Source organism: Micropterus dolomieu, linkage group LG17, assembly GCF_021292245.1.
Source record: "Micropterus dolomieu isolate WLL.071019.BEF.003 ecotype Adirondacks linkage group LG17, ASM2129224v1, whole genome shotgun sequence".
NCBI classification, from domain to species: Eukaryota; Metazoa; Chordata; class Actinopteri; order Centrarchiformes; family Centrarchidae; genus Micropterus; species Micropterus dolomieu.
This window is the reverse complement of record NC_060166.1, coordinates 23500975-23521727: the sequence shown is the minus strand read 5'-3', so window position 1 is coordinate 23521727 and position 20753 is coordinate 23500975. Positions and strand designations below refer to the sequence as shown.

Genomic DNA, 20753 nt, shown 5'->3' with positions numbered 1-20753 from the left:
ATTCTACATTTAACCACCACCACTGAAAAAAATATGAGGATTTGGCTATTCATTTTTTCCGGTAAGTACATTTTGTTTTAAGTCTGTTTTGCTAGCCAAAATAAACATCCCGGTTAAAATCACAGTTAACATGAATTACGGATGCACCTTTCGAACCAAGCTAGATAGCTCCATGGTAACACTTTGGCCTGAATGGGCTTACGTTAATCTTGAACATAAAGCACTTACTGAAACATGGCTGTATCCGATATTAACTTATTGTAAACTGTGCCCTCATTCACCAGATCTAATAGGCATCCTATAACTTGTACACAAATCTTTATCTTATATATGGAATGGTACATTTTGTCATGCTTCACAATGCTGAAAACGGATGCTTTTCAGCTTGAGTACCCATAAGGTGGCCCCAACCTAAAGTATACCCTGCTTTATTGGCTATTTTCCTTTTAATGGGACCAAAATTTACAAAATGAACATCATACTGATTAGAATAGGACTTGAAACTAACGATTGAGTCCATAAACTCATTAGGAAAGTGTTTTCTGAAGTGTTTACTGAAACTGTTTTTTAACTGAGGTCAGTTAAAAAGTATTTAACTGAGGTAGGAAGCTCATTTTGCCATTATTTCTGATGGAACTGATTCAGTACTGATGGGACTTCTTTCTGCAATGGAACTGCCCCCTGCTGGCTGTAGGAAAGAATGCAGGGTTGATCTGCACTCGTTTGCTCTTCCTGAAGGACAAATGAAGTGTCTTTGACCTTGAATCTGAATCTTGTGGATTGAAATTGAAATGAGAAAAGCGAATTTGAATTTCAATTATTCAAGTTAAAAATACAAATTCATATTAGGCTATTCAAATTCAGTTTTTAATCCAATTATTCAAGTTGAGCAATTCATATTCAGAACTAAATTATTCAAATTCAGATTCTACTGACACAAATATCAGCCCATATATGTGCCGCACTATTTCTTGGCCATGCGTGGTAACTTCCCATCTTTGCTGGTTGTCTGGCAACTTCACAGTGATGACAAGACAGCAGGAAATGACTGGGCCTGGCCAAGAAATAGTTTGGCACATAACTACCCATAACACAGCACACAACGTGTTGTTTTTACACTTCGGTTTTAGTAAAAATCAAACAAACACAATACAACATGCCAACTTGTGTGTTTTAGCTGTGGTGCTGGTAGGCGGATTTTGTCCCCTTTGGACAGAGCCAGGCTAGCTGTTTCCCAGTGTTTCGATGTCTTTATGCTAAGCTAAGCTAACTGTCTCCTGGCTCCAGCTTAATATTTACTATACATCAACCTTTTCATCTAACTCTCGGGAAGAAAGCAAATACTCATATTTCCCAACATGTTGAAGTATTCCTTTAAAACTAAAACACACTTTGTCTTGTAAGTCTATTAAAGATAATAACTGTAAAAAGTCAAGCCACTATTCATATAATCATGCTATACTTGGCATTTAGCAACAACTATGAGTACAAATTATAACTTGTTGCCTACCCATAACAGAGAGCCTGGCTCCATTGCTCTGGCGAGTCTCTCCACTGTACTTATGCTTTGTGATGCAGCGGTAGGTGGACAGAGCATCTTCCTTCTGCACTTCTGAGATGTACAGAGCGCCAAATGAGGTCAGGAAGAAACGGTTACCTGTGGAAGACAGCAGAGAGGTTGCAGGTAGAAGAGGGGAGAAGAATACATTATTCAACATATGTGAGTAACAAATAAGCCACTAAAACAACGGCATGCCATTTGCATGTAAACATTGTGTCTACGCAGATGTATTTGCATTGAGCAGGGTTCTTGTCTGTTTCAGTCTCACTTTTGAACCCCACTCACTCTGTCAAGGATTAAGGTTCTAATTAAATCTAATCCCTCGCCCTGACCTCTGTGGTAATGAAGTCTTTGGAGCGCCTTGTGTTGTCCCACCTTAAATCCATCATAGACCCACTCCTGGACCCCCAACAGATCGCCTACAGAGAAAACAGGTCTGTAGATGATGCAGTAAACATGGCCCTTCACTACATCCTCCAGCACCTGGACTCCCAGGAACCTACGGCAGGATCCTGTTTGTGGACTTCAGCTCTGCTTTCAACACCATCATCCTGGCCCTGCTGCAGGACAAGCTCTCCCAGCTGAACGTGCCTGACTCCACCTGCAGGTGGATCACAGACTTCCTGACGGACAGGAAGCAGCACGTCAAGATGGGAAAACATGTCTCTGATCAGCACCGGTTCCCCTCAAGGCTGCGTTCTTTCCCCTCTCTTCTTCTCCCTGTATACCAACAGCTGCACCTCCAGTCACCAGTCTGTCAAGCTCCTGAAGTTTGCGGATGACACCACCCTCATTGAGCTCATCTCTGGTGGGGATGAGTCTGCCTACAGGTGGGAGATTGACCATCTGGTGACCTGGTGCGGCCAGAACAGTCTGGAGCTCAACGCTCTGAAGACAGTGAAGATGATCGTGGACAGGAAGAGCTCAGCCCTACCCTCCACATCATCCTGAGTGATTCCCCCGTCGCCACTATGGACTCCTTCCGCTTCCTGGGCACCATCATATCCCAGGACCTCATGTGGGAGCTGAACATCCTCACCAAGAAGGCCCAGCAGAGGATGTACCTCCTGCAGCAGCTGAAGAAGTTCAGCCTGCCAAAGACAATGATGGTGCACTTCTACCCCACCATCATTGAGTCCATCTTCACCTCCTCTATCACCATCTGGTACGCTGCTGCCACTGCCAGGGACAGCTGACGCCTCCCATCCCTGTCAGAAACTGTTTCAGACTCTCCCCTCTGGCAAGAGGCTGCGGTCCATCAGAACCAAAACCTCTCCCCACAAAAACAGCTTCTACCCGTCTGCAGCTAGCGTCATCAACAAGGCCCACACCAGTAATTTTTACTGTCAACCATGGAGCTTTGCTTTATTTCTGGCCCTTTCTACAGGTGCATCATTGTGGAAAATGTCTGTAATTTAATTCAAAAAGTGAAACTTTCATATATTCTATATTCATTACACATAAAGTGAAATATTACATATATGTTTTTAAATTTTAATATTGATGATTACAGCTTAAAATCCAGTATCTGAAAATATTATAGAATTTTAAAATAAAGAATTTATAATACAAAAATATCAACCTATGAAGAGTTCTAATCAGCTAATTAACTCAAACCACCTACAAAGGTTTCCTGAGCCTTTAATCGCTAAGTGTAACACTCTACTAACTAAGCTATAAACTCAGCCCTATTCTATATGTGTCTTAAAAGAAAGGGCTTCTAACAGATTTTTTAAATTGTTTTAAAGTTAGATTATGCAACTTTTGAAGAAATGGCACAATTGGCCTCTTATAACTAAAATGTTGAGTTCATAAGCAGAAGAAAGTACCAGAAAAAATAAACCTTAAGCCTTGTCCACACTCCTAATATGAATGTAAATAAAACGTCTTATATACAAATAAACAAGTCTACATAAATACTAGACGGTTGCATGTCTTTTCAAGTTTTTATTCTAAATGTTATAAGACACATCTATAACAGCTATTGATCCACAAGATCTTCTGTATTCACTGTATTCATTATTTTTCAATTTTATATGTTTGCAATTGCTAAAAGAATCTGCTGTTGGGTGAAGGAATGGTTATGTTAGACATGTCCTGCTTTTTGAAATATTCTAGATGATAACCTCTCCATCATAAGGCCCTCTTGACAAATCTTGAGCACATTTTCCAGAGAAATCAGTGATTTAAGAGCAACTACAATATACATCTTCAAAAGGCCCAACCACAGCACTTAGAGGAACACATGTGAGCTTTTAACCAACTCTGTCCCATCCATCTGCTGAGATATACACAATAGAGAAAGACAGATGAGGAGAAAGAGAGACGAGAGATGAGAGTTATTGTAGGTGTTAATAATTGATGTGTCTGTGTGTGTTATGGTAACAGCAGATTAGCGTCATTTTCATTTCACATCAGTGACTGCTTGGTCTACCTCTGATTTATCTACATGTCAATAGAGACAGCATGTGCACATTTGTGTATGTGAGAGGGAAGAAGAGGAGGAGAGAGAGGGGGAAGGAGAAAAGAAGAGTGTATTTCAGTGTTTGATTCTTTCCGCTTCTCTGATTCTTTTTGTATTCTGTTCCCCCAAAGGCTTATTTTAGACAGTGTGCACTTAGGTGTTTGCAGTAGATTGCAGATTGTTTGGTTATCCGAATGCGACTGCAGTGTTTTTACGTGTGTGTATGTGTGTGAACATGCTAGCTGTTGTTTGTTGTACATGATGTTTCAATGTCTCTTTGCAGTGTTGACAAGAGAGGACTTGAGTAAATCAAGAGGGTGCGTTGAATACCGGAAATATGTGCCACATGCACACTCACACACATACACATACTTGTCTAAGCAATAGGTCATCACCTAGTCACAGCACAGCAACTTCATTCTGAAACACTTAGGCTATATTTTGTACTTTTGTGTAGGTACTTGTATTATTGCATGTATGCCTATACAAATGTCAATATGTGGCTTTCTTTGTGTGAGTACCAATGAACATGTGTAAATATGAACGTGAAGGTAAGTATCAATAACCAAGCTAGTATGTGTGTGCGTGCATGTGTGTGTGTGTGTGTGTGAATGTGTGCATGCTTGTGCGTATGCGTGTGCTTGTCTCCTGCCACATTGTGAGCAATGACAATCGATGCATTTTATGGCTGCACAACTCCATCCAAAGGAGATTTATTAAAACAGAGATGACTTGTCTGGCTCCCTGCCACGCACACAACCATACACACACACACACACACACACACTCTACACATCACTCTAACTAGACTAAGACACGAAAAAGACTGAAGGCTTTACTCCTTGTGTAAAAGTTTCGACTGACTAAACAAAATCCCCATTATTCTACATTACAGGTTGCATTTCATTCGTTGTTCATTTTGATTAATCCATTAATTATTTTTCTGATTATTTAATAAGTCTATAAATATTCAGGAAATTGTGAAAAATCTAATTTTAAAGAACCCAATGCGACGTCTTGAAATGGTTGCTGTTTTTTGTTTTGTTCAAGCAAAAGTCCAAAATCCAAGATAAACAATTTACAAAGAAAACAAGTGCAATTTACATCGATTTAACAATTAAATGATGACCAAAATACTTCTGGATTCATTTCGTGCTGATCAACTGCTCAATTAATTTACTAATAATTGCAGCACACACAGTGCTGCCAGTCCCCAGCATTTGTGTCAGAAAATGTCAGATCTGTTATGTGATATATATATTTATGTTATATTTATATATGTGTGTGTGTATTTATATATAACACACACATACACACATACGCCTAAGTGTCAGCCTGTGCATCTTCATGCTTCATGCATGTGAAAGTTCACACATGTGTTTTCATGTGAGTCAGACTGTTGTGCCAAGTGCTAAGCGACGTAAGCTGTAATTTCAAAGCCTGCCCTTTTGTTACAACCTTGGTATTATTCCTTACAGGATAATATGCAGTTGGTGAGTAGAACCCTGTATAACACACTGCTACACTCTGTCACAACATGCCTGGAGAGAGGAAGACAGAACAGAATGGGGTGGTGGGTGGGGGTGGGGGGTAGAGTAAGAAATTCAGAGATGTTTAACAATGGAGAGAAAGGAAAGTGGTGCAGCGGAGATTAGTGAGAAGAATCTTGTCAATGCTGGTTGCAAAAAGAACGGTTATATCATCCCTCCCTATTTTAACCTGCAGTTAGGTATTTCTCTCATCAATTACACTACAGATGATTTTTTCCTGAATGATCAGTTAATTGTTTGGTCCATAAAATGTCAGAATACTGCGTATAGTCTAAGCTCACATCTTCAGATGTATTGTTTTGCATCCTAAAAAGCATGATGAGAAGTGCAGTACTGCAATTCAAAACCAATCCATCCCACATTTTTAGCAGTAAATCATGGGCATGCGCCCATGAAAAATAAATTAACTTGAAAATAACAATATAAAGCATGTCCAGATACGGCACATAGGGAAAAAAACAGGAGCCTGTAAATAAAGGGAGTAAAGACTAAGCAAAAACACCCGATGTTCAGCCTACTACTCTTCACTTCTCTCTCCTCTTTTCACTGCTGCTCTTTGTACCGGAAATCTAATTTCTAGTCACTGCCTGCTCTCCTGCTGTCTGTGAAGATGTGACACACCTAAAACAGCAGAGAGGGTGCAGGCAGCGATCGAGGGAGACAGTGGGGCTGACCCTACAGGGAGGAGGACGGCAGATGGTGATTGATGGAGGGAGAGATAGGGAGATAAAGAGAAACATGCCGTTGGGAGTGACAGAGGAGGGAGTAAGAGTGAGAGGAATGAGGGGCCTCCAGGCCTGAGAGCCACACATGGGTAAAAGCAATCCCTCTATGTCTTCTTCTGTCTCTCTTTCTCCCCTTTTCTTTCTCCCCTTGCATGCTTCTCCTTGTGGGAGAGGAGATCAATTCTCGTCTAGTCTGCCTACGCCTCCAGGAGTTTGTTGTTGTTGTTGTTGAGTGTGTGTGTATATGTATATATGCGCTTCTGTGTCTGCTTTTTTTTTTTGCTGTGGGAGACAGGATGAGATTTTTTGAGGTCCATCCCACCCCCATGGGAGGCACAAAATTCCCTCACTTCATCCTTATTTCACAACCCCCCCCCCCCCTTTTTAAGATTTTCTGCATGACATCTATTCTCCATTCCTGGCCTCTCATCCTCCAGTCTCCCCTCTGCCCTCTACCTCTTTCTGTCTCTGCCTATTTTCCTTCTAGTCTGTGCTCCTTTACCTTCTCTTTCAGGGGGGTCTGTAAGTAATGGAATCAGTTCAGCTGATCAGCCTGAGGCTGGAAGTCAAGCCAAGTGCAGAGTGAAGCTGCTGCTGGATCTGTGTGTGTGTGTGTGTGTGTGTGTGTGTGTGTGTGTGTGCACATATGCCAGACACATACATGCAAATAACGAGACAGGGAGACAGGAACAGAGAGAAAGAGAGGCACAATGAAAACGGATTAGGGAGCCCTGGAGCATCACTTGTCTTACCCAAAGTTGGGTAAGGGGGGGGGGGGGGGGGGGGGGGGGGGGTAAAGGGATGCAGGAACACCGCAGCTAAATATTTTCCAGTATAATATACAGCTGCCATTTTCAACAGATTATCATCAAACTGAAAGAATGGCAACAAAAGAGCAAAAGTATGAGCTAAGACAATCATTATGTTAATATAGGAATGCTGTAGCCATCAGGGAGGTTGGGAGGAGAGGAGGATTAAATCAGGCAGGAATGAAAGATACTAAGAAAAGAGATTTTGAGATGCTGGCAAGACCATAGAGAAAAGAAAGACAGAAATAGATAAAACAGTGAGTGAAAGCGAGAAATAAAGTGATATTGGAGAGAAACAGAGCGAGAGAGGAAATGGCGTAAGTAAGTGGGTTTGTTCTTGGTGCTGCCATGCAAATGAAGGTAGCGCTGCAGCAATGTTAACTAACAGCAATTCACACTGTTGGACTCATCACTTATTAATGCTCTATGGCTCCCCTCCTTCCCTCCCATCTCTCCCTCTCTTTACCCATTCCTCTCTCCCCTGCTCTCACCAGGATCTTTTTTGTTCGCTCTCTCGCTCGCTGTTGCTAGGGCCCGTGCACTCACGTGACAACAGCTGGGTAGGGGGCGCTGCGATGGCACACAGCGACATGTTCAAGTGGCCGTTTCATGTGTGTTTGGCATGTATGTGTGCGTGCTTTGTGTGTGTGAGTGCCCTTCATTAGAGGTAAAAACGGAATTAGCCATTTAAATGATGGCGATGGAGATCAGAGGAGAGGAACTGCTGAATGGATCTGTAATTGATTCACAGGCCTGGGCTATAGGCCACAGAGGAGCTCAACACATCTCTCCATGCATCATGTCATCATATTTTTCAGTCTGTGCTTTTTAACAAAAACACATGCTGTAGACTGTGATGAACATTATTGTCCGGGTTTGCCTTTCAGATTTTAAGGCTAATTGGACCAGGGGCTCAGCACAATGCAGACCAGCAGTAGTACAAATGGACTTGCATACACAGATATGCAAAACACTCACACATGCAGTACACTTATTATCTGTCTCACATCCCACACAGTCTTACGCCCACTGTCTTGCAATCAATCGCAATTTGTACACCTACACATTCTTTACCTATTCTCCTCCTTCTGATTCAACTTTCTTTCCTTGCACGTTGTCTCCATCTATCCCATTATCATTACATTGTTAATTTTACTAGCTCTGCCTCTATCTCTCTTTCTCTCTCACACACACACACACACACACACACACACACACACACACACACACAAGCTGTCCCACATTCTGCAGTGGCAATGGACCTACAGTATATCCACATCCACATCTGAGTATGTGTGAGGCATTGAGGGTGTGTAAGTGTGCCTGCTTGTGCCAAATAAGTTGTCAGTGTTTTTAAAGCTCCATCTTAGCTGTAGTGACAAAATGCAAGAAATTCTTCTGTAATTCTCGACTGTTTTACTGTTATCAGTCCAAATCACTTTTGTAATAGACAAATCAGTACTGTATCACTGTGCTGAGAGAACAAGAGCAAAAAAACGCGAGACCTCAGAAATGTCTCTTTACCTGCCCATGATTTACTGAGTAGACTATATATTGCTACAATTTCTACTACAATGGAATAAAGTGTAAGGATGTGTAAGGATGTTTCAATGATGGATTAGAGTTGAGGTTACCATTATAGCTACTGTTCATTAATGGAGTTAGATACCTTAACTAACTCAATAAGTATTTGAGCAAAAAGAGAATAAAAGTACAAAGGTACATCCATGCTCACATCAGTGCATGAGAAATGGTGCAGTTAGGAGAAATGTTCCAAGTCTTCAGCAGATTAGCACCATGGACAGCTAGATTTCAAAATGTTCAGGAATACTGGCTGAGATAGCGCCATGGACAGCTCCACTGCTCTAGCCCAAAACAGGAAAACCTTCTTGTGTGAAGTCCAATCATACAGGTCTCAGTGGTACAAGGATTGGCACAATTAAACTCTGTGTGTGTGTCTAAGGGTAATGTTAGCTACAGTGAATACTGTGGCAGAGTAATAAAATAGTCATGTAGCATATGGCCCATTGCCACAGCCCAGCGTACCTGTAGTCAGTCAACTCCCTACCAGAGACATTCAGTAACAGAGCATCTAACATTGGTAAACAACGCTGATGTATTTTTGATGGGTAAATACTGTGTCAAAGACACACTATATAACAAAAGGGCATAATAGTCAATAAAATGGTTTAACAAACAAGCAGCAAACAACTGCACGCTGGCGAAACCTTGCAAGCAGCGAAACATACAAGAGGATCAGTGAAGTGCATAAAGCTACAGCAAGAGAGCATAGAGCACCAACAGTAGCAACGCACTGATGACTTTGTTTTGATCCAAAATGGTCATCCAGTGGTGTAGCTAGCACAAATGTGACACCATGTTGGGCCAGGTTAGTGTCAAGTTCCTTACGTATTCCTGACATAACAAGTGAGTAAAAATATTGGTTGCAAAAAGAGTGAAGTAATAACTATCCTTGATAAACTGTGATCGTAACATTGACAATTACTTCCGTATATTTTGATGGTATATTGGTACATGTCGTATGTATAGTAAAAATGTCAATGTTGTATGTTTTATTGATTTGTTTTTAGAAATGTTATTGTGTTTTTGCTTTTGTCATTTCTTTTCACCTCAACACCTTCTGGAAATATATTGCATGTCATGAATGACTAGAATATATCATATTTCAACTATCACTTCTTAGATGTTGACAAAAAATGTTTTCTTGTGTCCACTGACTCAACTGTCTTAGCAGAGTGACCATTTCCTCACTATAACTATCTACTGAAATAATAATATTAATTATAATAATAATTAAGTTTATCATAAGTTTAATCATAAAACACGCATCACACTAACAACAACAACTGACCAACAACAGCATGTGTTCACACCAACATGCCTGTATGCAGAAGTTAGGTTTAAAAAAATTTTTGAATTCCTGATTCCTCCTCCTGCACTTCTTCCCCTAGCTAATTTATTTGATAATTACCAAGGGCCTATTATAGCAGATTTCAAGGAGGAACTGGGAAGGCCTGCTAAAAGCTATTTAATTTGAGCTGCTCATACCGTATCTAAGCGCCCTGGTTGCGACATACATGTGTGTGTGCATGCACACACGCACACACACACACACACACACACACACACACACTATATAAAACATGACTGTGAGTCCATTCAGACCCAACATGTAATTAACACCCTCACCCCACCTTCACTCACATCAAAAGGTATGCACCAGTGCAGACATGCATGTCTGTGTGTGTAGGGGCTGAAAGGTGGGCAGGGGTGAAGGATAATAACGATTGGATTCTAATAAAATGTTCTCATCCTCCTAAATCCCCCTCCTGCCCTCTCCTCCTACCTGCCATATTAACACCCCCATTACAAGGGCAGATGGATGAAAATAAACAGAGCTGTGGTGTGATTCCCCGAGTGTCAAATCAATACCACCCCCCTCCTCTTCTGTTCCACTCCCGCCTTCTAACCCGTCCTCTCCCCTCATCTTCTCCTCTGCTGCTATAATTTTCATATTCTCTTCTCCTCTGTTGGGTTTGAAGAATTGACATGTGTTTGACAAAGAGAAATCTAAACCTAGCGACAAAAGGCTCTCTCCCTAACTGAGCCTCTCTCTCTGTTTCTCTCTCTAGTATGAAATGAATGACGCTCCTTCTCCTCTCTATTCACATTCAAAGTAGTCTATAACAGTTAAGTGCTACTGAGAACAAGCCAGACATAGAAAGAGCCACAAGGATGGCATATTACTGCCACATTTTCTTTGACTCAACCAGAGACAAAAGCTTGTGTAAGGACTGGGAATACGTTATGTCAAAATAACAGGAGAAGGTTAATAAAGAAGAGTTGAATTTCACAGGCTCTGTCTCTTTTTCTCTCTTTATGAGTCCAGGACACACGTGGTTACCAGAGGCAGAATAATTGAAGAGGAAACACAAGATTCACTCGTTGTATTCTTATCTTACTCCAAGTGTTTTGGTTTTTTGGCCCTAACCCTTGACCTTCTCATCCTTCCTCTCCATCTGCATCTGTTTACCAGGTTCAGCATGTTGCAGTGATCTGAGGATAGGTATGCAGAGGACTAATGCCCTCATTAAAAAGTCATACATCACCGTCAAATGCCCGCTGATACCTTCCCCATGACCACCACCACTATGTCTCCTGTTTTCTTTGTCTTTCCCTAACTCCATATCCATCTGTTTCCTTGGTTTCTCTGTTCTCTACCTCGGTCTCTCCTCCTGCTGCTGCTGTCTCTCTGTTTCTCTTTCTATATCGGTTGTTAGAAGGTGACACCCCTTACACCCACACACCCCTCACCCTCTCTGAACAACTCGTGCTTGAGACTACAGAGAGAAAGAGTGAGGAAGAAGAAAAACAAATAAAGGAAATGGAAAAATGCATTCATCCAAACCAAAAGACATTGAAAGAATAATAATAATAATAATAAAAAATCTAATAATCTGCCTGTTTTTATCATCGGCCCACTCCCTGTGTCTTCATCTTTGTCTTTCCCTCTGTAATGGCTAAAGGCCACTAATTAGAATGGCCATACATTTTCAAGCAGTAAGATGGAGGAAGGGTTGGATGTATGGAAGAAGAGATGGAAGAAAATTGTTTAATAAAAGGAGGGATGAAAAGGAAAAGATACTAAAATAAGGACCGCCAAAATGACACAAAAACAGTGTTTCTGCTCATTTTCTGATCAAACTGTTTCTTCTCAGATTCTTCTTATTCTTGCATGTTTTTCTTTCCAGTTAAAAAAAAAGTACACACACAAACATCCAAGATTGACTCCCACTACATTGATCTGTGATTCCATTTGGTCACTGACAATGACACATACAAACTCATACTCCAGACTTGTCAACATGCAGTGCATTGTGTCGCATTTGTCTTTAATTATTTAGTCTCATAGATAATAGATACAGACATGCTCGCCAGTCATGAGAAGGCTAACGGGACACATCTAATGCATTATAAACACAGACACACACACACACACACACAGAGTGAACTCTACTAAAGCGTGACCTTATTTCTGCTGTGGAAAACACCAAAATAACAATGTTTGAACAGGCAATTGCACACACAGGTCAGTTTTGTGTGACTGTCATCCATTATGAAGAGAACAACATGGCAAACAGGGAAAAGAGTATGATCATGGATCCTCTGAAAGAAGCACACTGACTTTCCATTCAGCTATTTAACTTGATCCCACCGTCTACTCGTGGCAAGTTAATGATACTGTGTAACCACAGGTATCTGCACACATACAATGCTGCGTCTTTTGTGCACATGTGTTTATGTGCATGAGAGGGTGCAAGACAGAGAGACAGGGTGACTGCCAGCACGCATGTGATAAACTCTCACACAAATCAATATAGCCTTGCCCTTTGTAAAGCTATGTTGTTCCTCAGTAGGAGTACTAAAGTGCCACAGCATGTAAACAGCACCACAGTGACACATACTGAATTTCAGGGAGCAGGGGGTCACCGGGGAGCAAGGCCTGTGTGTGGCTCGGTGCACCTTGCATGGCAGGCAGATGTGAGATGTGAGGGAAGGGGTAGGGTGGGGTGGGCTGGTGGGGTGTGTGTGTGTGTGTGGGGGGGGGGGGGGGGGGGGGGGGGGCTGCAATTCTCCTACGCATTCCTTCCCTTGCTCCCCTCGTAGCCTGCGCCACCGTGATGATGCACCCTTACCGCTGTTGCTGGGCATCTTGGCAACAGAGACCCAAAAGAGGATGAAGAGGAGGAGAGGAGGTGGAGTCAAAGAATTGAGGGATGATGGGAAGCAAAATAGCTGCTGCAGAGACAGATGTTAGAGATTGGAGTGGAGTAGTGGTGACATGCTAAAAGCGGGTCCCCCAGACGTTGGGGGGAGGCCTAAGGGGCCAGGAGTGCCCGAGGTACGTACTTGTGGAGGGAGGAGGGGGCAGCAGATTCCTCTACTTCCCTGCCTGGTTGTCTCTCTGTCTCTTCTGCCTCACTGCCCCCCTACACTCTGTCCCACTTTAGCCCAATGTCACTGCCAGAGCAAGGGGGAGGGGACATAAAGAAGAGACAGAGAGGAGAGAAAAAGAGAGGGAAAGAGGAACTAAGAGGAGGAAAGACAGATTGAGGACTGGAAGAAAAAGGGGGAAGATCCCAGAGAGGATGATGGCAACCATGATGATGAGGACACTGATGCTGGAGGAGGGTTTGGAGCTTTCACGTATCCAGCTTTTCTGCCTCTTCCTCTCTCACAACCTCTTGTCTGGGAATTCTTTTGTCTCCTTGTCACACAAACATACCATACTCAGCATATGTACAGTTACACAAGCAGTCAAGCACAAAGTCCCCACTGCCAATACACGGAACATGCAGTATAGTATGCAATACACCTGCATATAGACACAGAGTGGCAAGTCAGGCGTGCTTAGTGGTCTTGTCAGCTGATCCAGCGTCCCATGGCATTGTGGATGTGCGATTCTTGGAGATAAGCATGCTTCACAGCAGTACAACGGTTCAATAAACACCATGTTTCTTTCACTTTGATGGGCTGATACTGTTAAAACTGTCCTACATTACATTTACCATTACAGATAGCAGCAGCCCATTGGATACACACAATTTACTGTAAGTGTGGGGGGAAAAAATAAAGTAGTCCATAGTACTCCACCCATTTAGCATTACACCCCTATAACACTGGCAGACTGACAGTGGACAGCATTAAAAAAGCATCACAATTTATGTTATTTTTATTCCAAACTTTACTTTTCCTTGTCAAAACCTGGCGTCTACATTACCCACTATGCAATTTGACCAATGACAGTTTGGTCAGAGATTTGTGTGTGTTATGCTAGTGGCAGCTAATGCAGCCTCAAGCCTCTAGCTTCAATCAGAGATGAAGCGCGGGCTAGAGGTCTGATAAGCTCACTTCTTTCCAACTACATACCCCAAGATTGTTCATTTTCAAACTAGTAGTCTTCAGACCCAACCAACACTGACTCAAGTGACTCTTGAGGCGATTTATCTTATTAACTTTGCACAGCTTCCACTAGCGGTGGAAGAGGTTTTATACTAAGAGGTTTTATAAATCTTTTTTCACATATGGAGCAGTACTTCCCAAGACCAGTCAATAGAATTTTGACGTCTCAGCAGGCTGCACTCCCTAACCTTGCACGCACATCGCCTCATCCCGACATCCTTTCCTCTTCACTTCCTTCGGCTGCTACCAACATAGCCATTCTTCGCAAACAGGCGGCTCATTCTCTTTCTCGTGCAGCTACGGCCACTGGTGTTACTGTCCATTCAGCCGCGGCCTACAGCTAGCCAAGGCGCTGCGCCACATGGACCAACCCAACTTCCTCCTTTTCTTTCCCTGCCATCCGACCCCTTCCTTCCCCCATCCTTTTCCCAGCTCCCCATGTGTTTTCTGTTTCCACAGCTAATCCAGGCTCCCCCATACCGCCCACCCTACCTTTCACGCTAGCATCTGCTAACCCCTCATTTTACCCTCCCTATGCCAGGCACCCTCATCAGTCTTGCCTTCACTCAGGCAGTTGATTCTATCAGGTGCTTTCATTGACGTCGCTCTTTTCCTGTCTCCACAGGTCCTGACGCCGGGCCGAGGGAGCTCTCTTCACCACTAGGTCCCGCTCAGCTCGTACAGCTTCTTCTCGCTCCAGAGAATTTACAGCCGTCGAATTTGCATTGCGTTTTCCCTCTGTCGTGACACAATTGTTCAGTTTTCCCCCATCGCAGGGCAGACGACTATCCTCAATCATCTCTGACTTGGCTTGCGGTCTGGCGGCCCTGGGTTAAACATATCACGTCCATCTTGCTTCCCAGGCTGCATGCCACTTCCACCTCCAGTAATTAAACCTTAGGAGTCTTGTGCTATTTTAACCTAGTTTTAAATACTTTTACGTTGCCTTCATATAGCTACCACAATTACACATGTTTGCTCAATCCAGCATATCGAAGGGTGCAGATGTAAACTGCAAATATGAATATAAAAAGGTAAAATTCAGATATCACACTTTGACCTGACCACACCGGCGCGATTGCCGACTCCAGGGGGTTAATCAGGGCACCTCGGGGCACCCAGCCGCATAGGCATTCCCCCCACCCCCCCAGCTGCATGCCAGTACCTCCGCTGCCCCCTCTCACATGAGGGCCCTGCATAGTCAACACCAGAACCTGCCAACCCCATGACCCCACCCAATACGGTATGGTCGCACAGATACCCCAGACCACATCTATCGACGCCTTAAATTCGCTAGTTCGTTCACCTCCACTCCTGGTTCCAGCCAGACATCGAGGCTATCCCAGATCAGAATAAGAAGGAGCTTTATTGTCTAGTAGTGTTCACACATACGAGGATCACTTGGCGATAAGGTGCTACGCTAGGCAACCTTACAGCTGACATAAATTTCCGTAAAGACATAAACATGCAGAATCAACATCTTTGCCCTCAGCATCATCACCAGGACTTACCATGGCATAGACTCATCTCTCTTCCCCCCCGGCACCACTATGCCAAGCACCAATAGTCCCATATTCCAACCACCATGCAACCCACCCACATGACACCAACCTCAGCCTTCTTGCCAGACAATGCTCGTTTGGCCAGTCCGTCATTACCAGCACTCCCTGGCGTTGCCCATACACCCAGATTTCCTTCTTTGAGCATTCCCAGAACGGTCTACTTTACTCAGTCTTCAAAACATTTCTCTCTATACAACCATGTTCCAATAACAGAAGGCTTCCAAAACATTGGAATATTGAGGGGGGGAGTGAATATCCCTACGACCAAAAGCACTTCCATGCTTAAAGACCACAGATTGAGAACAGAACATCCTACAGAGATCTAAGTGGGCTCTTTTTCTTTGCATCGAAGAAACAAATTGATGCGATCGTCTGCGTAGCTTACGGGTCGCCAGCAGAGGCCAATAAAGCCGCCTCTGCCAAAGCAAACTCTTCTTCTCTACTTCAATCTGACAACAGAAACCAAACCTATCAGATAAGCTGACCTCACTAAGATGGGGGCCCGCCAGATGGTCCCCGTTGACACAAAGGACCGCCGTTTTCGGACAGAAAACAGCCAGAACAGCGAAAATTGGGTAGGTCCAGTACAAAGAGGTTAATCCACTCCCTTTCAAGCCTCCTTCCCGAGCTCAAATTTCTCCATACATCCCAAACTATCTCCCCGTCGCACTGTTATACCAAGCACCATTTCTCTCTCTCCATTGGACACCTAAAGTCCCGCATCCGCATCATCCCACAAGGTGATCCGTCCTTTCCCACTTACCGCCCCTATCTGCCGCAGCGCAGTCCGTCCACGATCACACGGTACCCAACGGCACTGGTTAAACAAGTGATTGCGACGCAACTTCTTCCTTCTTGGAAGGCATCCCTTTCTTTACGTAAACTACTATGCCCAACCCGAAGACATCACACTACAAAGAGGCAGAACCCTCACCGCCGCCGTGGTGGCGATGCTAGCATCCGAGCAGCCACCAGAACAGTCATCACCCTGCTCCTTCCACCACCCTTTCGAACCGCTGCCATTTTTTGGGGGGCACGAGGTCCAGCCATCCTGGCACACACAGACAACCACACACTACATTACCAGACCGGTCTGGAACGCCCACTTTCACCACTGAATCAGGCAGAGCCGTCTCACGCTCCTGGTCGCCATCTCTGCCTATCCCATAATTCAAGATTCTTCGGACCCGAACCCCGATCATTCATTCCGTATCAGGCACTAGACCACACTGCTGAATCTGTCTCTCTTCCCACGCCTACCATAGCTACGTCTGCAACAACCATACCGACGTTCTTCGAACCAATTACCATTCAATCCGTCATTCTTTTGGGGGTTCATAAGAACAAGCTGCTTATCGAGACGAGCCCCCACCCTGAGTTTCAACCCCTTGGGTTCCTAGCCGGTCCGGCCACCAAACCCTAAACAACCCTCTCGACCCCTCCTTCCATAACTATTCATTATAATAAACCACCATTAAATCTAACATTGGCGTGGTACTTGTTAGTGAAGTGTAAATTTAAGTGATTAAAAAAGGTTGGTTACTGTCACTGTTACGAATGATGGATGTGTGTGTGTGTATAGTATGTGAGCCGTGTACCACAGAGTCAAGTGAAATCTGATATAGCACTGCTTTTCCACTGTTACACAAATTGGAGTGAGAGAGGGATTTGGAAGCCCCTGATCACACTTTAGGACTCATAAATCAAATTCTAGCTGAAGACGATAGTCCTCAGCTGTCTGCAACAGAACCTAGAATTGTTCAGAACTGTGGGTTTAGGGGTTACTGGGAGTAATGGATATGTCACAATCAATGTACTGTAGCTCTCTCATCTTTGTCATGACTGACAGAAGTTGAACCTGCCAACTTTGCTTCTTTACAAAAAATCCCCATAGCTTGTGATTTACTCAAAAGGTCATGTGAATAAAATGGCTACTTACTGTCGCTATACTGCTACTTTCCTTTATGCAAGACAAAATTTGATCAAACAAAAGAGCTGTGAAAAATGCCTGTTAAAAGAATCCATATGAGCAACCTTGAGAACATGTGAGAACGACATTGGTCTTTGAGCTTTGAGTAGGGTCCTGGTGATCCTGGATTAAGTTGTGGTCTAAAAATCAGGAAAAAAACTGTAACTTTTGCCCATGCAGCAAATGATCAGAATGAAAGAACATGCAGGACATATTAAATCAATCATGTTTGATCATTGATCATTTTGTTCTGAATGTTTAGAATCAATCAGAAATCAAATTAAGTGCTCTTTGTGGCAAATAAGTGTTTGTTCCATATTTAAATAAGATAATTTATGAGGGACAAACATCCAGACAAGCTTTGAAATAATTTTGCACATGTCCAGAGTCATATGCGTGCAAGGTAGAACTAGGCCATTACAGATTAGAATATGGGAAAGTGTAAGTAGCATAATTATATTGTTATATCATTACAAACCACTACTGCTGAAAACCTCTCAACCAGCTAGAGCAGTTTTACAGACACAGCACAACACAATTAATTAATTATATCTGGCCTAAAGTTCTCTGTGTACTAGGGCAGAGTATGTTAGCACACTCACTGTTTCCTTAGTAAACTGAGAGGTACAGCTTGAGGTGTAGCTTGATTGTTGACTGAGTGCAGACTCATTTAGCAAACAAAAATGTCAACATGGCTACCAAAATAGGTTGTGCCTAGTATTGGATACAAGTCTACACTTCACAAAAGTCCATCCTAAACACATGGATCCGTTCAACATATGAATAATGTTAATAATATCCATCCATCTGAACTTCAAAGGACTCTCTTACAATGGCAAACTTGCCATCCTAATGAAAGTTCAGGCAGGAAGACTATTATCATTCCAATTTCCTCTCCACTTCTCAGTTATCATCAGATGAATTCACTGTTTGCTTGCTGTTCTATCAACCAATAACATTTCTGGCTGAAGGACATTTAAACCACCTTATCTGCTATGTGTCATTAAAGAGAATGCCACTTAGGAAAGCTTTCTAGGCAAGAACTCTGAGCTGGCTATGATAGACAATGATAGGCTTTTCATCTGAACAAAATCAACTTATAGGATTACCAGTGTTGGGCAGTAACGCGTTGCTGTAATAATATTACTTTTCCCAGTAACTAAGTAGTGTAACTAATTACTTTTTGAATTTGTTGTTCATCTCCGCTGATAGCCAAACTAAAGGAAGAAAGTAGAACGAGGGAGAAAGGCGTTCTCTCCACAGATGCAAGTAGCTACTGCCATTATTGTGTCACAGTCGGATGCTAAGAACATTGTCGTCTTGTGTAAAGCAGCAAAAAGCTTTCAACCGCGAACATTTCTACATCTGATTTATTGAAGCGTCTGCTGAAGCAGCAGAGCAACGTGAAACTTACAGAAAGAAACTCCGGCAGCTACTGCCACTGATGCTTGGACTCGTTGGGAGAGAGTGGCTTTGACGTAGCATTTTGTAACTACTGAATACTGCTCTTATAAATAGGCTACATGTGCAGAAAAACAGCTGTTAAAAGTAAAAGTCAGGATTTACTTGCTTTATTTTTTTTTTTATTTCAGCCGCTTGTGTTAAGAAACGTTAGGCCTAGGCTATATGCTTTGTAAAAACCATACTCCTTGCTGCTGTTATGAATATGATATAAGCTAAAAAGTCGGGAGACACTGCTTTCATTCTGTGGGAAAAACTGGAAAGTAATATAGTAACGTAACGGGTAACGTAACTAGTTACTTTTATCACCCAGTAATAAGTAAAGTAATATTGCTTTTTTAAGGAGTAATAAGTAACTAGTAATATATTACAATTTCTGAGTAACTTGCACAACACTGAGGATTACAACCCTATAACTTGATTTAATATATTGTGACAACACCAAAATATCATTGAAATACAAAAACAAAACGCAAAATTTTGCCCACTTGTGGTGTCTTACCTTACTAACTGTTAGTGCAGAGGACCACAAGACAGCAGCAAAATGTACTTGATACCATAACCATCAGCATGTAACTGGTGCTATAACATAACACACAAACACACTCAAGATATGGTATTTATAATGGCTCTTTTCAAATCACATTTTAATTGTATTTTGTGTGTTGAGTGTTCATATTTGTGGTCTCCTCATCATACTGCTGGGATGGCTGGGGATGTTTCCTGTTAATGATAGTCCAAATGCAGTGGATGAACTCTCTGGGTACAGATACATATGGATCCAGCCATGTAGAACAAAGCAGGATAGCGTGAAAGAGCCTGGGCAACCTCTTGGCCCCTGCCCGTACCCCCATCTCTTACCCACATCTGGGTTTTATAACAGAAAGCTATCCTCCTCCTCCTTCTCCTCCTCCTCCTCCCCCTCCCCCTCTGTCCAATCCCTGTACAGTCCTCAACATCCCTCCCTAAAGAGTGGGAGGTCTCATCAAGGGCTGGCACTGAGATATGGCAGTTTGGCTAGAGGTGCCATTTACCAAGGTCATTCAGCATGTCTGTGTGTTCCACCATCTCTGCTGCATGAGAGAATTCCAACATATTATATTTGGAGCGCAGACATGGGCCATTTTTATATTTCAGTTTATAATGCAGTATGCAGAGTAGAGGCCATCTTATGAGGCTGACTAGCTGTCTGCCTGCAGTGTAAGGAAAGGAAAGGCTTACTGCTGCTGTTGCTTGGTTTTAATGGGGCAGCAACTGAAGCTGAACCTCAAATCATAATAATGAGAGAGAATGAGATCCACATACGCAAGGGGGAGTAAGGGTAGGTAGATAAAGAAATCGGGTTGAGCGAGAGAAAGACAGGGGAGCCAAAGAAACAGAGGGGGTGAAGTGAAAGGGGGAGATAAGGAGAGGGTAAAGAAGGGTGAGAAATGAGAGATTCCTTTGCATCTCTGATTTGCTTGGGTGATATTCATCAGAGCGACAAAGCATAGGGGAAGAATAGATGGAAGGAGGCAGTAGCTAGGGAGGAGGGAAAAGAGAGAAAGAAAGCATTTTGAAAGTATTTTTTGTTTCTACAACCCATTTGTTTTTATTAAGCTTCCCTGCTTGTCCTTGTAGCTGTTTCTTCTGCTCTCCACTGGCTTGTATTTATTTATGTTCAGTTAC

General features: G+C 42.9%; 1 protein-coding gene across 5 annotated transcripts in view; it reads right to left on the bottom strand.

Moving 5' to 3' along the window:
- LOC123985784 (Down syndrome cell adhesion molecule-like protein 1 homolog) overlaps nt 1-20753 on the bottom strand; it is an 89080-nt gene that overhangs the window by 34123 nt on the left and 34204 nt on the right. For all 5 annotated transcript variants that reach the window (XM_046073650.1, XM_046073653.1, XM_046073652.1 and 2 more), the window contains exon 3: nt 1511-1657. In XM_046073650.1, coding sequence (XP_045929606.1) covers nt 1511-1657 — 147 coding nt within the window. The remainder of the gene's footprint in view (nt 1-1510; nt 1658-20753) is intronic.